The 22,301-nt window shown below is 47.9% G+C and overlaps 1 protein-coding gene across 3 annotated transcripts in view; it reads right to left on the bottom strand.

The window, feature by feature from the left end:
* Positions 1 to 22,301, bottom strand: part of LAMA1 (laminin subunit alpha 1) — a 168,223-nt gene that overhangs the window by 9,997 nt on the left and 135,925 nt on the right. For all 3 annotated transcript variants that reach the window (XM_053571812.1, XM_053571813.1, XM_053571814.1), the window contains exons 49-60: positions 19,793 to 19,943; positions 18,833 to 18,977; positions 18,110 to 18,251; positions 14,425 to 14,539; positions 14,059 to 14,229; positions 11,131 to 11,282; positions 10,298 to 10,483; positions 8,478 to 8,607; positions 6,418 to 6,530; positions 2,119 to 2,308; positions 1,434 to 1,592; positions 403 to 556 (exon numbers count right to left, since the gene is read on the bottom strand). In XM_053571812.1, coding sequence (XP_053427787.1) covers positions 403 to 556; positions 1,434 to 1,592; positions 2,119 to 2,308; positions 6,418 to 6,530; positions 8,478 to 8,607; positions 10,298 to 10,483; positions 11,131 to 11,282; positions 14,059 to 14,229; positions 14,425 to 14,539; positions 18,110 to 18,251; positions 18,833 to 18,977; positions 19,793 to 19,943 — 1,808 coding nt within the window. The remainder of the gene's footprint in view (positions 1 to 402; positions 557 to 1,433; positions 1,593 to 2,118; positions 2,309 to 6,417; positions 6,531 to 8,477; positions 8,608 to 10,297; positions 10,484 to 11,130; positions 11,283 to 14,058; positions 14,230 to 14,424; positions 14,540 to 18,109; positions 18,252 to 18,832; positions 18,978 to 19,792; positions 19,944 to 22,301) is intronic.

The following is a 22,301-nucleotide window of genomic DNA, read 5'->3' as shown; positions in this document are numbered from 1 at the left end:
AGCTCCTGTCGGACCCTCCCTGGCACTGGCTGCCCTAGACATTCTATGCTGATGATTTTTAATTCAAAAGCCTTTATTCACTTGGACAGCAAACACGCCTTACATAAATCTGAGGAAAGTACAGATGAAACAAACATCCCCCATTTGGCCTCTGACAGGAGTCACACCACTTCTGGTGGGAGAAAGATTTAATTAGGCCGTCTGGGATAGCACAAGGCAGGAGGTAGCTTTCACTTTAAGGGTCAAGAAATGAGGAATAAATCAAACACTGAATGAAGTGTGGCTGTCCTGCAGCCTTGCCCAGGGCTTCCTGCTTATCACGGACGTCTTGGAACCATACTGCTTAGAGCACGGGCAACCCCAGGGATCTCCTTCCTGAGCGCTGGTTCACGGGATATGTACCGAAAGCTGCGTATCCACTTCCATCAAAGAAAGTTCCTTCCTGGGCCGCTGCATAGCACCTGTTCACTGCAAAGGCAGATGCTGGGCTGTCCTTGTCCAGCTGTTTGCCATTCACTGTCACATCTCCAATGCAGGCGGGGATGCTGTGAGTGATCTGAGCCAAGTGACAGGTGAGGGGAGGTGGCAGGATTACAGTGAGAGAGACTAGGACACGTTTTTCCCATTTCATCAAATCCGTCTTAGCGAAACCCACTAAAATGTTACCTTTTGGTTTTTTAATTTAATTTCTATAATACTTCCCATGAACATCTAACTTAAGAGATACCATTTGAGTATCTTTGCTAATAAGGCCCTGAAAGTATTTCCTATTATTTTAATGAAATATCATGGAAGCCAAGGATGCTGAGTCTACGAATGTGCAAACACAAATTGTGCTGGGGCCAAGGGGCTGCGTGAAGGGAAGTGTTCACTCATAGGCAGGAAAGGCTGTCTGCTCCAAGGCTGTGGACCCCAACCCCCAGGTGAGACTGGAACCAGTCCCTGGCCTATTAGGAACGAGGCTGAACAGCAGGAGGGAGCGGCAGGTGAGCGAGCGATGCTTCATCTGTCACGGTCTCCCACAGCCCCTGGACCGTCTAGTTGCAGGAAAATAAGCCCAGGGCTCCCAATGATTCTGCATTATGGTGAGTTGTATAATTATTTCATTATATATTACAATGTAATAACAATAGAAATAAAGTGTACAATTGTAACGATGCACTGAATCATCCCCAAACTTCCCCTGCCCCTAGCTGTGAAAAACTATCTTCCATGAAACCAGTCCCCAGTGCCATAAAGGTGGGGGACTGCTGGTCTAGGGAAGCTCCAGCACACGCCCCACGGCCGTGCTTCTGAAGAGCTGCCATCTACAGCTGAGCCCCAGGTTCAGGCAAGGCAACTTAAACCTAAAGATGTGAAAACCTGTGTCCTTCTACAAAATACACACAGCCACCACAAAGTAAAACCGGCCCCAGAGAGAAAATGCTGCTTACATTTCCAATGTTCCTGGCCCTGTACACGGCGGGAAGCCCTCCCAGGTAGAACGTCCCTTCCACATCCAGTGTGGTTCCGTCTCCCACCATGGTCACCATGGGGGATTCTTGGCCGTCAACAGTCATGAAGCCTTTTCTTTTAACATACTCTGTCCTGACCTACAGCAAGAGGAAAACGTCCATCATTTCTAAGGCATCTCAAGAACCTTTGACATGTGTGTTTGTAACACCTGTATCTGTCATAACCCGAATGGCATCTAGAAGATGGCCCAGATTTTCACGTTGCTGGTGATGAGATGCGACAGACTCTGGCAGGAGACAGGAAGTGGAAACAGGTGGGACCCACTGCAGGCCAGGAAGTATTCCAGAGTCTGGGTGTGAACAAGCAAGTGGCATTACGTGAGGCTCGGTCCTGGCACCCGGTGACCCAGACGCCCAGGGTGGGCTCTGTTTGCCGCTTGCCTAGTGGAGAACATTTCTAGTATCTTTCGTTAATTCAGCCAGTGTTTGCTGAGTGTCTATTTGGTGTCAGCCTTCTGGGGACACTGGAGAAGCAGAAAAGACCCCTGCCTTCAAGGAGTCTGTGTTCTCTGGGGGAAATAGCAGACACAGGGCAAGCAAGAGATAAAGGTATAATGGAGTGAGCCCCAGTGACAGGCGGGCCGCCGGCGTCCTGGGGACTTACCGTGTGCCACTTGCCATCGCTGAGCAGCGCTGGGTGGGAGACCTTTGTTCTGCCTTTGCCGAGATCAAACATGAAGTGGAGGCGGCCGCCGTGCAGCTGCAGCGTGGCGTAGTCCACCTGGTTCTGGTGAGCCATGTAGTAGACAAGGCCGCTGGAGGCGAAGGTGCGGAGGCTCAGCTGCACCGAGAGCCTGGGGACAAGAGCTTTACTCAGGAAGGAGTAACCTCAGACGGAGAAGCTGACAGCCGTTCCAGCATTTACGTGGAACATCTCAGGAAAGGCATCGTTCATTCATTCAAGCACCCGTTCATTTAATAAATGGCTAGCGTGCCCCTGTGTCTGCCAGAGCTTTTCTGGGACGAGGGTAGAGCAATAAACAAAGAGGGTGATCCCATCTCCTGGTACTGACACCAGAGATGCATCAGGGAGCCGCAGTTATGTCCCATAGAGGCTCCACTAAGTAGTCAGACAATTCTGGAAGATGCTATTTCAGCTGAGAGCTTTCCAAAGGAGCAAGCCCCACAGAGCTGAGCAGGAAAGGCCGTCACCCTGGGTGAGGGTGACACAGAGCCCGTCGAATTAACTCGCTTATGTTTGGCAGCCAGAAACCCCCACCTGTGGCCACGCAGGGGTGGAGGGAGGCGGAATCAGGCCTTCCTCAGAAGGACCACTGTGGTCAGTCACTGGAGCACACAGGGACGGACAGAGGGAGGAAGGGGCAGCTCTGTCCTGGTGGGGGAGGGACCTGGGTATATTCAGACTTTATTTTAAACACAGTGGGGTGGTTTAGAGGAGGGAGTGGGTGTGACTTGATTGACATCTTTAAAAGATCCTCTGGTGTGAAGAACAAGTCAGGTGAAGCAGGGTCACCAGGCAGCTGTCACAATGGTCCACACGGACGAGGGGGTTTACTTAGACCAGGTGGCAGTGGGGACACGGAGGAGCTGAACTGATTCAGGGAAAGTTCTGGAGGAAGAAGTAAGAGGGCTCGCTGATAGACTCGGTTTGGGGAGTGAAAAAAAATAGTAAAATAATCTGTAGGTCTAGGTTCTGGTGCTGACCTGGTAAAGAGCAGCAGGGCAGGTCTGGGGAGGAGAGAAGTCCCTGCTGCTGGGTGAGGCTCACTGTCCCTGTCCCACTGTGTCCCCCTAGAGGTGTCAAGCGGAGGCCAGGGAGGGTGTTTCCCTATCTAGGTGGTATTTTAAAGCCACCCCAGGATGTGTGGGAGGGACCAGGCAAAGGAGACTGAGGCACAGGCAGAGAGCCAGAGGGCCGTGGGGGGGTCCAGGGGAGCCGGGATGTGTGGCCAGCAAGTCAGTTTGAGAGCCCAGAGGGGAGCAGGGAGGCTGATTTGTGGTTAGAGGAGGGAGAGATCCCCGAGGGAAGGACAGACTGCCATGTAAGGAGGGAGAGATCCCCGAGGGAAGGACAGACTGCCACGTAAGGAGGGAGAGATTCCCCGAGGGAAGGACAGACTGCCACGTAAGGCCACTCTCCCAGAAGCCCTGCTGTAAGACAGAGCCACACTACAGGACGTGTGTGTGGAGGTGGAGGCCAAGCCTCCTGGGGAGTCTCTGTCTCAGAAGTTAGCGTTCTAGAGTAGGGACAGAGCACAGCGGCTCCAGCAGCCCCTTTGTCCATGGTTATCCACAGTCAACCAAGGCCTGAAAATATTAAATGGGAAGTTTCAGAAATAAACAATGCATACATTTTACACTGCAGGCCATTCTCAGTAGTGTGATTAAAATTGTTCACCATCCTGCTCTGTCCTGCCCGGGACATGAACCATCCCTGTGTCCAGTGGGTCTACGTGTCTACACCACCCGCGTACTCACTCAGTCATTTTGCTTCGGTCCTCAGAGCAACTGTGGTGGATCACACTGCTGTGCTCCAGGCACCCTTACTTTACTGAACAACTGCCCCAAAGCACAATAGGAGTGATACCATCCGTGGTTTTAGGCTTCCATGGGGGTCTCAGGATGTATGTCCCCTGCATAGGCATAGATGCTGGAGCCACAGGCCAGGTCTGAACCCAGCTCTATCATTTACTGGCTATGTGACTTTGAGCGCCCCGTGCCTCCATGTCTTTACCTGTAAAATGATGGTAATGAGAGTATCTTCTGGCTGGCGCAGTGGCTCATGCCTGTAATCCCATCACTCTGGGAGGTTGAGGCGGGTGGACTGTCTGAGCTCACAGGTTCAAGACCAGCCTGAGCCACAGTGAGACCTTGTCTTTGAAAACAGCCAGGCATTGTGGGGGGCACCCGTAGTCCCAGCTACTCAGGAGACTGAGGCAAGAGAATAGCTTGAGCCCAAGAGTTTGAAGTTGCTGTGAGCTATGACACCACTCTACCCAGGGCAACAAAGTGAGACTTTGTCTCAAAAAACAAAAAAAAAACTTCCTCATAGGGTAACTGTGATGAGTAAATCTGGTTATCTGAGTGAAATAGTGATCCGATATCCAGTACAAGGGTTTGCTGTTCTAAGACTGAGGATAGCAAGCTGACGGGGCTGTGTCTGGTGGGAGTCGTGCATTAGGGAGGGAGGACTGGATTCTGAAGATGTCTGAGGGAGGACAGGGGTGATGGGGCCCAGAGGGCAGAACCCTCCATCCATGCAGCAGAAAAGACAGAGGGCTGGGAACAACAGCTTCTCTTCTTGGTAGTGGACAGGAGGAGTTCTGTCCTCTCAATGAGGCAAGTCACTCGCTGGGGTGTGAAGAGAGGCCAGGGGACACATAGAGCTGTGATGTAAGAAAAGTTTTGAGCGCGCAGTGGCTGATGCCTGAGATCCTAGCACTGTGGGAGGCTGAGACAGGAAGATTTCTTGAGCTCATGAGTTCAAGACCAGCCTGAGGAAGAGCGAGACCCCATCTGTACTAAAAATAGGTAAACTAGCCGGGCTTTGTGGTGGGCACCTTTAGTCCCTGCTACTCAGAAGACTGAGGCAGGAGGACTGCTTGAATCCAGGAGTTTGAGTTTGCTGTAAGCTGTGACACCATAGCACTCTAGACTAGGGCAACTGAGTGAGACTCAAAAAACAAAAGAGAGCAGCGATGAGTAAGGAGCTACGGAAAATAAACCGTGAGGACACTGGGGAATGCGCCAGCTCTCTGTGCAGTTTGGAGGCTCTGCTGAGATTGGTGGCCATGGCGCTGAAGTCAGACCACTGAGGCAGGAGGCGAGCAGAGGCCAGCCTGGGGCTCCGGCCTGAGTCCCGGCGCGGAGAAGGCGAAGTGCTGGGTTTCACCTGGGCTCCCTCAGTGGGAGAGCTGGGGGGGAGGGGAGGAGGGATTTTGCAGCGGCACACCTGTGACAGAGGCCTGGACCCCTCAGAAGGGGACAAATTGCAGCCTAGAGGCCTCCACATCGTGGAAGCACCGTAGGACCGGGAAGGGGCGAGATGAGGAGGAAGAGGTCGGCTAGCAGGAGGCTGCTACGGTCCAGACTGGAAAGAGGGATGGACTCTTTTATTTTTTTTTGCAGTTTTTGGCTGGGGCTGGGTTTGAACCTGCCACCTTGGGCATATGGGGCCAGCGCCCTACTTCTTGAGCCACAGGCACGACCGGGGGGATGGACTCTTACGAAGAAGTCACGGGTATGCCCCTGGGCGCAGCTGGCTACAGAGGAGCTGGAACACTGAAAGGCTGGGGCGGGGAGGCTGCTAAAGTCCTGGAGAGCAAAGACAAGAGCTGCAGAAGAGTGAGGGTGAGCCTGAGTCTGAGCCGTGTGCGCAGGGAAAGGCCCAGGGTGCGGCAGGGCTGCGGGCAGGCCTGGGGTGAGCTGAAGGCTGGGGGACAGAGGAGCCACAAGCCTGGAGATCGGTGGAGGAGCTGGATCCCCAGCAGGTGTGAGGGCCGTAGGAACATGTGCCACGGGGGATTTGGGGCCCATGGTGAAAACATTTGGGGTGACAACCGAATCTGACTAGCGAATGCTTAACGAAGAAAGGAGCGGAAGGCCAGACGATGCTTGATCCGGGCTTGGGATTCCAGAAGGAAGACTGATTCAGACAGACAGCCACACGCCTCCCTACATACACAGAGGGGCGGAAAGCTGCCGACATCCAGGAGGGGTGAGGCGGAGCCCACAGCAGCCCCACTTAACCACGGTTAAGGCATGGGGTCTGTACCCACACTGCTCCTGTCTCTGCCTTCGCATGACTGCTGTTTGGTTGCAAGTCAGCCCCCCACTACCAAATGAAAACATTCTTTTGAAGAAGACCCTGTTGCTGAAGAACAGCCCTATGACTCATCCATCCGTGAGACACGCCCCATAGGGACCCCAGAACAATACCTACCTCTTCCTGACGCCAGACTGATTGAAAGGCAACGCCATGTGGCTGCTCTGTGTCAGGCCGAACTGGTGGGCGCCAGGCACGTACTCCAGAGGGGCGTCCAATGCACACTGCTCCTGAAAGGGACGCATGGGGACACTCAGCCACCCGCAGCCACGGCCCCGTTAACATGTGTTTCTTCCATGAGGAAGACACCTCAGAAGCCATCATCTCAGGGCACAGCACCCGAACGGGTGTCGGCACTCCCTTCATCTTCGGCTTCCGTGAGGCCCTGGACAGCCCTGACCTCTCATGTTAATCAGATGATTAGACAGAGGTGCCTGAAGCCATCTCAAGTTCACTTAAATTCAAGGGGACGCTGAAGTCCCTCTCCCAATTTTCAACAGCCCTAAGGGCAGAGGCCTTGCCATGTTCTCTCCACCCCCATCATGGTCCCGGTCTTTGGGAATGGCCCTGAGGACACAGCAGCCCAGGCACCGGGAAACTGGAAGAGCCCACAGGTGTCGGGTCTCACAGGTCTCATGAGGCTCAGGGTTCTGTGCGTCTGAGTTCACATCGACAGGAACAAGGTGCAGATAAGAGGAGCGGGTGGGAAGAGCTCCTAGACCCTGGGGCAGGGGATGGGGACCCAGGGACGGTGCTACAGCGTGTTCAGGCTGCCAGACAATGCCCAAGGCAGATGCCACCACAAAAAACCATCGTGAACTCAAAGACAGGCCTTGCTTGGAAAGCACTGCTTGGGTCAATTGCATCAGCTTTTAAATTATTCGAGTGCACGCTTTGGACCAAGAAATAGAAGGGGGAGAAAATGGAAAATAACAGCGATTGCCATTAAAAACTGCTTGCCCCAAACTGGCTTTTCCTAAGTGAATTAATCTCTTAAAAATTTCTTAAGCAATGAAGACATGTATAATGGCTTACATTAAGTACATATTTTCATGATTTCCTGCTTATATGTAAACCAGTGTTTCAACTTTTTTTTTTTTTTTGTAGAGACAGAGTCTCACTTTATGGCCCTCGGTAGAGTGCCGTGGCCTCACACAGCTCACAGCAACCTCCAACTCCTGGGCTTAAGCGATTCTCTTGCCTCAGCCTCCAGAGTAGCTGAGACTACAGGCGCCCGCCACAACGCCCGGCTATTTTTTGGTTTGCAGTTCAGCCGGGGTGGGTTTGAACCCGCCACCCTCGGTATATGGGGCCGGTGCCTTACTGACTGAGCCACAGGCGCCGCCCTGTTTCAACCTTTTTTATCTCAGAGCATACTTCGACCTAGAGCTAAACTTCCGTGGCACACTTAAATTATGTAGATGAAAAAATGAGTAACAAAAAGAATGTACTTACTGTGCTTTGAGCTTCTTTCAAAAATAATTTAATTCATGATCTTTAAAAATTTTCCCAGTATACCTAAGATCCTCTCATGGCACACCGGTTGAAAATCACTGATCTAGGCGGGGGTGGGGTGGGGGGTGGGTCCACGCCAATAATCCCAGCACTCTGCGTGGCCAAGGTGGGTGGATTGCCTGAGCTCAGGAGCTCCAGACCAGCTTGAGCAAGAGGCTGGTCTCTACCCCACCTCTACTAAAAATAAAAAACTAGCTGGGCGCTGTGACAGGTACCTGTAGTCCCAGCTACTTGGGAAGCTGAGGCAAGAGGATCACTTGAATCCAAGAGGTTAAGGTTGCTGTGAGCGATGATGCCACCATGGCACTCAACCCAGGGTGACAGAGTGACACTCTGTCTCACACACACCCCAAAAAGAGAGAAAATCACTGCTCTAAAGTGATAATAAATCCTTCTAGGACCTCTGGCAAAAAGCTTGCTGTGTGTCAGCCTGGTTAGGGTCCTTGAGCATTGGGCCCTGCGATCCGAAAATGATGGGCCATGTCACCCATCAGTTTGCTGGGAGCACCTTCCAACGCCCTGTGCTGCTCTGATTGTTATCACGGCCCCAGCTCTAGTTCTCACAATACCTTTATCACCAGGCCCTATTTTAACCCCCTCTGGTCTCCTCTTGCCTTTTTTTGACAGGACCTGAGGAACATCATTAAGGAGGCTGCTCTCACCGGGAACACCTGGGGCTCTGGCAGGAGCTCCCCGTCCTCGCCAAGAAAAGCCAGCTTAGGCCTTTCTGCAAGCAGGCAGGTGTCCAAGTCCACTTGTTCAGAGCCAACTGCGCTGGTGAAATCCAAAAGTCTAGGCACAAACAAGGGAGAGTTTCAAAATTAGGATATCGCAAACCAGTACCTGTGTCATGTGATTAGTGTACAATTAAAATCCATAAGAAACAATGGATCTGTTTCTCTTGGAGTGATCAGAGTGACCATCCTTCACCATGACTGAGAGTCTGGACAGATCATGTTACACACAGGGTTGTCCCAAAGACACCATACATAAAAAAAAAAGAAAAAAAAAGGAAATTTGGGTGGTGCCTGTGGCTCAAAGGAGTAGGGTGCCAGCCCGTATGCTGGAGGTGGTGGGTTCAAACCCAGGCCCAGCCAAAAACTGCAAAAAAAAAAAAAAAAAAAAAAGGAAATTATAGCTGAATGCATCTTTATTTATAAAATATTCATTATGCAATTTTACAAAATATTCTCTACACGTTGGCCACCTTTCTGTAAAATTTTGTAATGAACATTTTATAAATAAAGGTATATTTAGCTATAATTTTCCATTTTTCCTATGCATGGTGACTTCTGGACACCCGGTACTTTCTTGTTTGATGCTTCTTGAAACACTACCCCAGGCTCTTCCTGTGCGCCCTGCGAGAGCCGCTCCGGAGCTGACACTCTTCCTGCAGCCTTCGCTGGGCTACCCCATGGCCACGTTCGCACTCTGGTTTCCACCTCCCTGCATAGTGGCCTCAACTGAACTCTGATGTCCTGTTTACAGGTGTCCCATCAAGGGAGGTTGTGGGCTTCCCTCATCACATGCCTCTTCCCTATGCAGCTCCAGCACCAAGTCCCGCGCCTGTATGTGACCCTGTGGCACTTTCCTGGACATGCCTGGGAACTGTAAGAGACGTGGCGTCCACAGCCTCACAGCTTTAAGGAGCATGAAGATGACTCGTCAGTGAGGGAAAGAATGAACAGACAACGGGTGACTAAAAATAAGTCTATAGAAATAGCTAAACCAAGGCTCTGACATTGTAATCACGTTGAAACCCATAAATACATTTTAATTCTTGCCACGTTCAGGGAACCCCTAAGGGGTAATTTCATGGGGAATGATGCTGTGATCATGAAAGATCCAAGTCCTTGCTAAAGGTCGAGAGGCAAGTCAGTGGTTCAGTGGGACAGATCCCAATCTCATCAGTCATGTCCGGTTTCCCCGGGGCAGACAATGACCCTGCAGGGGTCAGCACGCTGACCATGGGCAGAGGGTCAGCAAGGATGGAGAGGGGAACCATTAATAATCTGAAGTTGCTAGTAGCCCAATTGTAAAAACAATGCAGAAATTTGTATTACAAAATCTGTCTTTTTTTTTTTTGCAGTTTTTGGCCGGGGCCGGGTTTGAACCCACCCACCACCGATATATGGGGCCAGCGCCCTACTCCTTTGAGCCACAGGCGCCATCCAAAATCTGTCTTCTTTTAAATGCATGTCAAAAACATATTTAACTCCACCAATTTATGGATAATTGTGTGTGGAGCTAATGTTCTACCATTTATTTGAAAGTGAGATGACTGTACTTGTCAATCACTTAAATCCAATAAAGTCCATTTGGGGGGAATTCTGTGATAGCCAAATGGGGTTCATATGTTCTTCAGGAATTTGTAAAATTTTAGGCAATCTCAAACAGCAAAATTAGACTGCAGGTTAGCGCTAGCACTCACTGTTGAAGGTCAGAAAATACAAAAAGACGCAGAGAGCACAGTTTCACTTACTCCAGGTTAATGATCAGGTTTCTGATGCAGCCATGGAACGAACTTCTCATTCTGAGCACCGAGGCCCCCTCACCCTCTGGAATCCCCCCTATGTACAGGTTGGACACATTTATAGTCCTGCTTTCTGCTAATGGACCCAAGTTCATTTCCACAGGATTGGTCTCATCCAACTGCACAGTGATAATTCTAAAAGATCAAAGGAGAAAATAAATGAAAATCTTCAACTTCAATAAAACAATGACCCAATTTTAACACACAATCCCAGCAAAGTTCTTACTGAATAATAAAAGTTCTTGGAAGACAAATTTTAATATGATGTGTCAGAGCAAAAAGGTGAATCTTAGAAATTTAAACTTATAACCGAAAATTCTTTAGAAATGAGTGCAATGCTAACAAAAATCATTGAATTTGACTGCCTTTTTTGAGAGTAGTTTTCTTTTACCTCTTTACCTATGATGAAAAAGTCCAGTATACTTTTCAAACATTTGCTCTAGAGTTCTGGAGGGAAATATACAGAAATGTTGACATAACCTACTTACTACTGTAATATTTACTATTGATATAATACTGTTTATTAACACCATAATGCTCTTTGCCACAGTATTAATCCGATATGATTTTATTGAGTTTCAAAAATGGGCAAGTTGTTCAATTATAGAAATCCCACAAACATCTCATCAGGAGCTGTCTGGCAAGGTTTGGCCTCTAGAACTATGTGGAATGCTCATGATGCCAGTCATTTAACTGCACAGGGCGCCAGGACAAGGTTTCTGCTGGAAGCCCTGGTGAGGTCCCCACCCCTCATGACACAGGCCTTGCTGTGGGGACAGTACCTCCGATTCCTAACCAAGGAGATGGAATGTGGCTGTCCATCGCTGTAGGTGCCGGTGGGAGCGTGTAGGAGGGCTTTCCTCAGGTTGGACCTGTCCCCAAGACTGACGTGCACCTCAACGTGGCCTTCAATCAGCAGAATGGAGAAGAAGGGCTGGGGACAGGAGTGCACAGAGAATTACCCGGAAAAAAGCTCAGGATTTAAAAAATTTCCATCTTACGAAGATAACGTGGGAATATTGACATCAAGCAAGCAATGCCTTAAGACTCCCATCATTGAACACAACGATTTTAAATTGATCATGTTACTTTCTAATCCCTTCATATAATTTACATTCTGCCTTCTTCTGTTATCACTACGCATACCACCACACGTCTCCATTTCTGCATTGCCTTCACACGGATTCTTTATTGCTACATTCTGTACCAATAAGTAGACAGATTATAATTTGTCTCTTTAATCAATGACATTTAAAATAGTTGCAATTTAATAATTGTTTATTATCATCCATATGAATATTTAAATTTTTTTGCCTGTGAAATTGTTTCTAACATTTCTAAAAGTGGAACTCAAGTTTGACAATGTTTAAAGCTCTTAAAATCATTTTGCAATATTGAAAAGAGGTGTAACAATTCATAATGCCAGCAGCAGAATTGGAATGGGGGTGTTTCACAATACCCTTGTTACTACCGGACGATATTACTCTGTTTTTGCTGGCTCAGAAACAGTCTGGCAGGTCTTCCAAAAATCAAACATACGATTACCCTATGACCAACAGCTCTTCTCCTAGGTATGCACTCAGAAGACTTGAAAACAGGGCCTCAAACACTTCCTGGCAGCATTATTCATAACAGCCAAAAAGCAGAAATCACCCCATCATATCAAGGAAGCAAATGATAAACTTGAGAGGTTCACACAGTGGATACTAGTCAGCCATAAAAAGGAACGAAGACCTGGGCAGTGCCTGTGGCTCAAAGAAGTAGGGCGCTGGCCCCATATGCTGGAGGTTGCAGGTTTAAACCCAGCCCCGGCCAAAAAAAAAAAAAAAGGAATGAAGAATTAAGACCTTACATACGACAGTGCGAACACACTCAAAGACGGGCTAGGTGAAGGACACGAGGATCACACCTGGTGTGACTCTATTCATATGGAACATCCGGAATAGGCAAATCCATCCTTAGAGACAAAACGCAGGGGTGGGGAGAGAGGGGCACAGGGAGTGACTGCTTCACGGCCCCAGACTGCTATTTTGGGTGATGAAAATGTTTAGAAATAAACAGAGAAGGTGGCCTTGCGGCACTATGGGTGTGCTAAATGCTACTGACTTGTTTACTCTAAAATGGTTAATTTTATATAAATTTCAGGCTGGTCGTGGTGGCTCACGCCTGTAATCCTCATGAGTTTGAGACCAGCCTGAGCAAAAAGCGAGACCCCGTCTCTACTAAAATAGAAAAACTGAGGCAGGAGGATCACGTGAGGAGGTTGGAGGTTGCTGTGAGCTGTGATGCTACAGCATTCTACCCAGGGTGACAGCTGAGACTCTGTCTCAAAAAAAAAAAAAAATTATATAAATTTCAGTTCAACTTTTTAAAGAAGAACCGAAAAAATATTAAAAAAAGAAATGATCAATGGAGTCCCAAACCAATGTCAGTCCTTATCAGCCCTTCGTCGCCAAGTGGCTTGTGACGTGCTTGGGGTCTACAAACAGATGTCACATAACAGCTGTGTGACCTTGGGCCCATAAACCGGGCTCTCTGAATCCATTTCTTCCTCAACAAAATGTAAGCAGCAGCATCTGCCTTGCAGTGGCTGTGATCCTTATGCAGCAATGTCTGTAAAGTGTCTTGTACAGTAAAGAAGGAACCCAGTACACTGCGGTTAAGACGGGCTCCACTTCGTTAAGACAGTACACTAGCAATCTGTAAGTTTCTCCAAATCACATGACAGGTGCAAGTTTGAGCAGAGGGTAAGGTAAGTATCACCTACGCTCCTAAAATGGAATATAAATATGGCAACATGAACACGGAACCCTGTCCTCGCTCCTCTCCTGGCGCTCGCTCAATGTGCTCGTCACAGGCTGTGACGCTCTTGCTGTTCTTTCTTTTTTTGGGGGACAGAGTCTCATTTTATTGCCCTCGCTAGAGCACCATGGTGTCACAGCTCACAGCAACCTCCAACTCCTGGGCTTAGGTGATTTTCTTGCCTCAGCCTCCGAGTAGCTAGGACTACAGGTGCCCACCACAAAGCCTGGCTATTTTTTTGTTGCAGTTTGGCCGGAGCTGGGTTCAAACCCGCTACCCTCGTATATGGGGCCGGCACTCTACCCAAGGAGCCACAGGCTCCGCCCCTTGCTGCTCTTTCAATCCTTTGTAATCGTTCAAGCACAGTATGTTTCAACCTTTCTTATCTCATGTCATACTTGAACCTGTAGTTAAACTCCCACAGTATACTTAAATTATATTGATCAAAAAAAAAGTAAAAAAAGAGAATATACTCACTGAGCTTTGAACTTCTTTCGAAAATAATTTAATTTATGATGTTTAAAATTTTTCACAGTACACTGGTGGAAAATCACTACTATCGCAGATGAAGAAAACCCTGCCTTAGAGCAGTAGACTAAAGCTCTGAACAGCAGGGGAGGACTGCAGTTTTAGCCTTAGAATGAAAAGTTACGACCATGACACATGGAAGACAACTCAGTGTGTGCTCGCTGAACGTGTTTTCACAAAAAATTACAGGTAGATGACAAATATCTTTTCCTAAGTCACTGGACAAGGAGGATGGATTACGCAGCACAGGAATCACTGATTCATAAGGGAACAGAACTCGGCAATGTAACTTTTACATATTAAAATTGCATACTCATAAACAACCAGGAACACACCAAAAGTGTAGGAGCGTGCGGCTGGGCGGCAGGGGAGCTACTCACCACGTGGGCCTGCCCACGACCCTGCAGCTCCATGTCCCTGCCAAGGGCAGCCAGGATGATGCCACTGCTGTTCTTGGTGGCAAATGTGGCCAGCAATTCCGATTCTGGGGTCAAAGACTTGGATGGCAACTCAACGTAGCCGCCTCTCAAGAGGCTGACACTTCGGATGGGCTGGTCAGAGGGGATGAAGAGGAGCCGTGAGTCCCCAGCCACAGGCCAACTCCCCACGGCGGGGGATGTCCCCAGGCTTCCCCATTTTCTCCATTGTATCCACCCCGCTGATTTAGATTTTGTGATGTTATTATTTTGCTACATCAGTGGATATTTATAGAAACACATTCCAACGTCAACAATAATGTTTCCCACCTCCAACATACAGCCTTTTCTCACTCCATAGGAATTTCTGAGTAAATCAAAGGTCGATCTGGATATTTCCAGGTTCTTGATACAGCCCACATAGCTTTTGCTGGTGATTCCTTTCCTGCAAAGAAGGATATGAGAAAAACCATAATGAAATTTGGATTTTATAGTTCCATTTTTGAAAGAAGGAATAAAAATGGACCTATATTCATAAAAAAATCTGTGTCCATGGGCCACGCTGCAGAAACATCTAGACCTCCCTTTAATAACGGTATTGATGGTGAGAACTTCAGGTCAAACGAATTCTCTCCCAAGGACTAGAGAAAGGGCTTTGTTAGACCAGTGAGTGTGGCCACTTTGATGGCTGCCTACAAATACATTTAATATTTTAAGGGGAACTCATAGTTGTGACAATTTACACTCATTAAAACACAGGACAATTATAAGAAAGGCAATACGGGGCGGTGCCTGTGGCTCAGTCGTAAGGCGCCGGTCCCATATACCGAGGGTGGCGGGTTCAAACCCGGCCCCGGCTGAACTGCAACCAAAAAATAGCCGGGCGTTGTGGCGGGCGCCTATAGTCCCAGCTTCTCGGGAGGCTGAGGCAAGAGAATCGCTTAAGCCCAGGAGTTGGAGGTTGCTGTGAGCTGTGTGAGGCCATGGCACTCTACGAGGGCCATAAAGTGAGACTCTGTCTCTACAAAAAAAAAAAAAAAAGAAAGGCAATACGTTGTCATAAGGAAATTATGGCCTACAGGTTATAATCCAGTTACCACATAGAATAGAACATTTGCCTCCCATGAGGACAAGTGTAAGGGGTGCCAGGATCAGCGGCTAAAGAAGTCATGGGTTTCTGTCCATACTATGTACCCTAAAGGAAATAATTGCATTTGGGAAAGTCTGAGATTGCCCAAGACCCTATTTCTTAACCTCCAATTCAATAGCATATTTTTCTTTCCAGAAGTTGCCCCATGCCTGGCTGGGGTCAGGCTCTCATTTCCAAACACAAAGACCGCTGACCATCTCCAAACTTTCTGCATCAGCTAGTTACAAGAGAGCTTTGCAGTGAGGTGGTTTCCTCTTACAATGACAGCTCTTTTTTTTTTTTTTTGTCTATGTTAAATAATTAGCTGGGGACCTTTAAGCAACTACATGATGTGGGGCAAATTTCAGCCTTTCTGGATCTCGTTTTCTTCCAACGTAAATGAGGAGGTGGGCCGTGAAGATACTCAGGTGTCTTCTAACATGAACGTCTGGGGTCTGGACGCCTTTCCTTTTCTCCAGCATATACCTGTGCCGTGTGGGCAAAGTACAGACGCACCGTGACACTGACAAAGACTCGGATGTCGATTCCATGTAGCCGCCTCTCACGAGGCTAAACTAACCATAGAAGGACCAGGGAATGACATCTGGGGTGAGATTCGGAGACACCCACAGTCCCGGCTCTGACTTGGCAAGTGACCAGCTCCCCAGAGGTCTCAAGTATTCACGTCTAAGACCAGGAGGTGACTGTGGTTGCAAACTGCTCCTGAGCCCTTTCCGGGATGCTTGGCAGAGGGGAGGGGCACAGTGGGAAGTGGACCCTGGGCTGCTCATGGCCACTGCATGGCTGCTCCTCTGTGTGACACATCAGCCTTCTGTAAAAGAACTTGGTCTAAAGAAAGGGCACTGCCACAGATAATTTGGAAACCACTGGGCTGGGTGATCCAGTTTGGACATTTGATGACTCTACTCCCTGGAAGCTATCTTGCCTTGATTGCTAGACTTACACAAATGACAAATAGGTTTAGGTCAATAAAGTCACAAAGCTAAACATGAATCACTGTTACAAAGGATTCCTTTGTCTCTCCCCTGTCCCATTTCATCTGGGCTCTCAATGCCGGTCTTTTAACTTCCACATACATTACTCACTCTAGCCACACAAAGGGGAATCCTGAGAAGTCTGCAGAGGGCATGGTATTTTTTCCTGTAAAGAAATTCTACTATTCTGGCTCGGCGCCTGTATAGCACAGTGGTTACGGCACAGCCACATGCACCAAGGGTGGCAGCCTGGGCCAACTAAACAACTGCAACAAAAAAATAGCTGGGTGCTGTGGCAGACACCTGTCGTCCCAGCTACTTGGGAGGCTGAGGCAAAAGAATCACTTAAGCCCAAGAGTTTGAAGTTGCTGTGAGCTGTGATGCCTCGGTAGTGAGGGCAACATAGTGAAACTTTATCTCAAAAAAAAAAAAAAGAAGGGTGGCGCCTGTGGCTCAAGGAGTAGGGTGCCGGTCCCATATGCTAGAGGTGGTGGGTTCAAACCCAGCCCTGGCCAAAAACCACAAAAATAAATAAATAAATAAACAAATAAAATAAAAATAAAGGCTCTTAAAAAAGAAAAGAAAAAAGAAATTCTACTATTCTGTACTGGCCATGGTGGCTCATGGGTGGCTCTCAGCACTTTAGAAGGTCAAGGCAAGAGGATCCCTTGGGCCCTCTTGTTCACCCCCAGGCTGGGCAATAGTGAGACCCCCATCTCTACAAAAAGGAAAAAAAAAATAGGAGGCACGGTGATGCCTGTCTGTCATTCCAGCTACTTAGGAGGTTGAGGCAAGATCATTTGAGCCCAGGAGTTTGAGTTTATAGTAAGCTAGGCTGATGTCACTGCACTCTCGTCCAGGCAACAGAGTAAGACCTTGTCTCAGGAAAAAAAAAGAGAGAGAGAGAGAGAGAGATTCTATTACTTTAAAATGCCCGGACAGGGAGTGGAGTATAACAAGTGGGGTCTCCAAATATTGCACAGTAAACAATATTTAAATGTTCTAAAGGTCAGCCAGGCGTGGTGGCTCACTCCTGTAATCCTAACACTCTGGAGGCTGAGGCAGGTGGATTGTTTGAGGTCAGGAGTTGGAGACCAACCCGAGCAAGAGCGAGACTCCATCTCTACTGAAAATAGAAAACCTAGCTGGGCATTGTGACGGCATCTGCAGTTTCAGCTACTCTGGAGGCTGAGGTGACAGGTTCTCTTGAACCTGGGAGTTTGAGGTTGCTGTAAACTAGGCTGATGCCACAGCACTCTAGCTGGGGCAACAGAGTAAGACTCTATCTCAAAAAAAAAAAAAAATAGATGTTCTAATGGCAATGCATATAAAATAATTAATGTTTCTGCAAAAGGCTTGCTTTATTTCCCAATTAATATGGCATAGAGTGCTCAGAATAAAAGCATGATGGGTTATGGGTCTGAACTGAATTGAATTGAATGGTGTCCCCCCCAAAAGATGTTGCAGTTTTGGCCTCTTCATTCCCTCCCAATCTGGGATTGTGGTCTTATTTGGGGAAAGGGTCTTTGAGGAGTTACTCAAGTTAAAATGAGGCCATTAGGGTAGGTCCTGATCCAGGATGACTGGGGATGACTGGGGTCCTTATCAAAGGGGAAATCTAGACACAGAGGGACCATGGCACAGAGGTGAAGCCACAAAGAGAACGTCATCCACAGGCTGAAGACCCCTTGAAGCCACCAGAAGCCAGGAGGGTGGAGTGGGTTCTCTCCCACGGTCCTCCAAGGGACAAAGCCCTGACAACACCTCGATGTCAAAATGGAACTGGGAGAGATTAAATTTTTTTCTGTTTGTTCCTTTGGTGTTTTTTGAGACAGGGTCTCACTCTGTTGTAGAAATGAGGGCACAGAAGTGCTGCAGTTTAACATCATACCTTACAACTCTTGACCGAGGCAATCCACCCACATAAATGGGATCCTTATCTAGACGATTGAGGTCGGAAGATACTCCCGGAGTCTCGCCTTGCTTAGTCTCTTTGTAACTAGTGTTGTACGCGTCGATGACCGCTAGGAGACCTAAAAGGAGGTTGAAAGGAAGAGGCAAGGAAATGAAAATCACTTTTTACCCTAAAGTAAAATGCACACGTCTGTTGACAACGTTCATTTACGAAGACATCTTCTTTTAAATTCTGCAAATTTGACCAGCTGATGTTCTGGGCTATTAAAAGACAAGTGAGAAATCCTCTTGACCAAAGTCAATAAATCCAGTATACATGTTGATAAATGACAGCAGTACGGGTATGGAAGAAAACAGAATGGATTCGATGTCTGGTCGCAATTCAGCATTTAATGTTAAATAATGTACGTGGGGCGGTGCCTGGGGCTCAAGGAGTAGGGCCCAGCCCCATATACCGGAGGTGGCCGGTTCAAACCCAGCCCCGGCCAAAAACTGCAACAACAAAAAAATGTACTTGGAAACCACAGCTTATTATTATAATATTCCTCTAGCAAAGCATGAATTTCGTTGCTTAAAATACCAAAGACAATGGCTTTCCATTAGAACATTATTTAGAATACCAAGGAAACTAAGGTAGAATAAGGATTGCTGCTTTTAGAAGAATTTGACCGACAGCAGCCTAGTCCATTTGGGCACCTACCTTGTTTCCGGTTTCTCTGAAAGGCAATTTTGTACCAGGTCCCGTTGTTGTAACGTCTGTCTGTAATAAGAGCAAGGGGTCCCGAACCCAGGTCAACAGTAACTTTCACTCTGCCGTGGACCAACTCGATGGATAAAAAGTCTTTCTGTAAAGAAAAGAACACATTTCCCCATGGCTGTATCTGGATCCCATGTGTCCATTTCCCTTCAAGTCAGGAATGGCAGAAAACTAAAATCAAACTCAGAAAACTGGATCTGGCCCCATCACCAGACGTCTATGCTATAAAACTAAAAACGTCCATGAAGGTTTTCTGGAATACTACACAAATAAGAATGAAACCATCCTCCTTGCTATGAAAATCTAAAAGTTTCATAAATAAGAAAGTGGAATCTCTTTGGATCTTTTTTATTCAGACTGAGAAATGGGCCAGTCCTAAAAAATAAAAGTAGAAGTCTGAGAGACGGAAATTACTAGAACATGAGAGGAAAATGGGATCATGACATTCCCGTGAGTGGAATTTAAATAAGGTTCCTGTGGTTGCAGTGAACATAGAACAAAACATATCATTTGAACTCAAAACTTAATAACAAATGTTTAACTGATATTTGTAATGACTGGAAGGCTGGTTTCCACTGGGTGCTCTTTTATACGTCCCGAAGGTTCTACAGCAGCAGTTCTCAACCTGTGGGTCGAGATGTCTTTGGACTGTATTAAAGGTTCGCGGCATTAGGAAGGTTGAGAACCACTGTTCTACAGTAAATTCACATTCATATAATAAATAAATGATGCAAAATGGGGAAATTGTATGACATACATACCTATATATTAGTATATGTTCATAAACTCGCATGGCGTACATATGTATAATTTAATTAGAAAATCCTCACTAAACACAAGTAAATTCATAGCAATTAAACCATGTGTACACAGGAGGGCTTCGTGCCCCAGACAGACTCTTACTGTGCCATTGGAAGCCAGGTAGAGAAGAAGTCCATTGGGTGAAAAGGTACTGAAGAGCATTATTATCTGGGTCACAGTCGCCCGAAGCGTCTTCTCCACAACAGAGTACCCACTCCCGTCAAAATGGAAGGAAGAGTCTTCATTCTGGGAGCTGCAAAGGAGAAGAGACAAGATAAAATCCATTTTCAAGAAGGTAAGGAGAACAAACAATACGTTCGTTTATTGATTTCTCCCACATAAAATTCACGGTAGAGCTATTATTGCCATAATTTGATAACATTAATACTCTGATAACATTAATTTGGTAAACAATCATACATTAGAACCTCTGGAAGTTGACCACTCAAGGGAGTGTAACAAATTGGTCAACATACAGAGGTGGTCAACATAAGAAACTAGGCCTACCGTACAGGTGATGTGTGTCCTATGGTCCACCACCTCCCTACACTGACCACCCCATTAAGTTGCCCTAATTTTCATACACCAGACGTGCATCACAGGTCCTCAATGTACACCAGGCCTAGGTCCTTATGTTGACCACCTCCATGTGTTGATCTGCTTGGCACAGCCCCCCGAGTGGTCAACTCACAGAGGCTCTACTACTATATGCTTGCCTTGAGTTTAAGCCCAGCTGCTTTATAAGGAAAAGCAAGTTAATGCAGGCAGTGCTCCCTCTAGTAAGAAGAAGGTTTTTCACAGGAGGATAACTGCTATACAAATTTCTACTTAATATTTCTAGATTTGTTTGTTTATTCTAATTTCCTTCAATGTAACTGTCTTTTCTTAATTCCAGTGCCCTCGCAGAATAATTTTTATATTGGCATGTATCATCTTGTGCTGTTTTATTTTATTATTTATTTATTTAGAGACAGAGACTCACTCTTGCCCCACGCTAGATTGCCCTGGAAACACTTTAGCTCACAGCAACCTCAAACTCCTGGGCTTAAGTGATCCTCCTGCCTCAGCTTCCCCAGTAGCTGGGACTACCGGCTCCTGCCATCATGCCTGGCTAATTTTTCTGTTTTTAGTAAAGACAGGGTCTCTTCTTACTCAGGCCGGTCTTGAACTCCTAAGCTCAAGGGATCTTCCCACCTCAGCCTACCAGATTGCTGGAATTATAGGTGTGAGCCACCACGCCTGGCCTCCCTCTGTTGGTTTTAACTAATACATCAGGTAAAATAGTATTATATGAAAAACAAACATGTGTCAGAAGGATCATTAAAAAAAAATCATTGAGGCTTGGGGCCCGTAGCACAGTGGTTATGGCACCAGCCACATACACCGAGGCTGGCAGGTTTGAACCCGGCCCAGGCCAGCTGGACAACAATGACAACAACAACAACAATAACAGCCAGGCATTGTGGCACGTGCCTGTAGTCCCAGCTACTTGGGAGGCTGAGGCAAGGGAATCGCGTGAGCCCAAGCGTTGCCGTAAGCTGCAATGCCATAGCATTCTACCAAGTGCAACATAGTGAGACTCTGTCTCAAAAGAAAAAAAGAAAAAACATAGATATCCTCAAAAATCTGCCTGATGAGTTTAAAGACCTGCTTCACCTTGTGGGGTGAATGTACAGCTTACAACAGACGTGCACTGGAGGGCCAGGACACTGCTCAGGTAAGTGTGTTCCACACCAGACCTGCACTGGAGCCCAGGGCAATGCTCAGGTAAGTGTGTTCCACACCACAGACCTGCACCAAGGGGCTAGGGCACTGCTCAGGTAAGTGTGTTCCACACCAGACCTGCACCAGGGGGCCAGGGCACTGCTCAGGTAAGTGTGTTCCACACCAGACCTGCACTGGAGCCCAGGGCAATGCTCAGGTAAGTGTGTTCCACACCACAGACCTGCACCAAGGGGCCAGGGCACTGCTCAGGTAAGTGTGTTCCACACCAGACCTGCACCAGGGGGCCAGGGCACTGCTCAGGTAAGTGTGTTCCACACCACAGACCTGCACCAAGGGGCCAGGGCAATGCTCAGGTAAGTGTGTTCCACACCAGACCTGCACCAGGGGGCCAGGGCACTGCTCAGGTAAGTGTGTTCCACACCAGACCTACACTGGAGCCCAGGGCACTGCTCAGGTAAGCGTGTTCCACACCAGACCTGCACCGGAGCCCAGGGCACTGCTCAGGTAAGCGTGTTCCACACCAGACCTGCACTGGAGCCCAGGGCAATGCTCAGGTAAGTGTGTTCCACACCAGACCTGCACTGGAGCCCAGGGCAATGCTCAGGTAAGTGTGTTCCACACCAGACCTGCACCAGGGGGCCAGGGCACTGCTCAGGTAAGCGTGTTCCACACCAGACCTGCACTGGAGCCCAGGGCAATGCTCAGATAAGTGTGTTCCACACCAGACCTGCACCAAGAGGCCAGGGCAATGCTCAGGTAAGCGTGTTCCACACCAGACCTGCACTGGAGCCCAGGGCAATGCTCAGGTAAGCGTGTTCCACACCAGACCTGCACTGGAGCCCAGGGCACTGCTCAGGTAAGTGTGTTCCACACCAGACCTGCACTG

This window comes from Nycticebus coucang, chromosome 19 (assembly GCF_027406575.1).
Source record: "Nycticebus coucang isolate mNycCou1 chromosome 19, mNycCou1.pri, whole genome shotgun sequence".
Taxonomy (NCBI): domain Eukaryota; kingdom Metazoa; phylum Chordata; class Mammalia; order Primates; family Lorisidae; genus Nycticebus; species Nycticebus coucang.
Note: the sequence above shows the minus strand (reverse complement) of the source record. Positions and strands in the feature narration are given on the sequence as shown.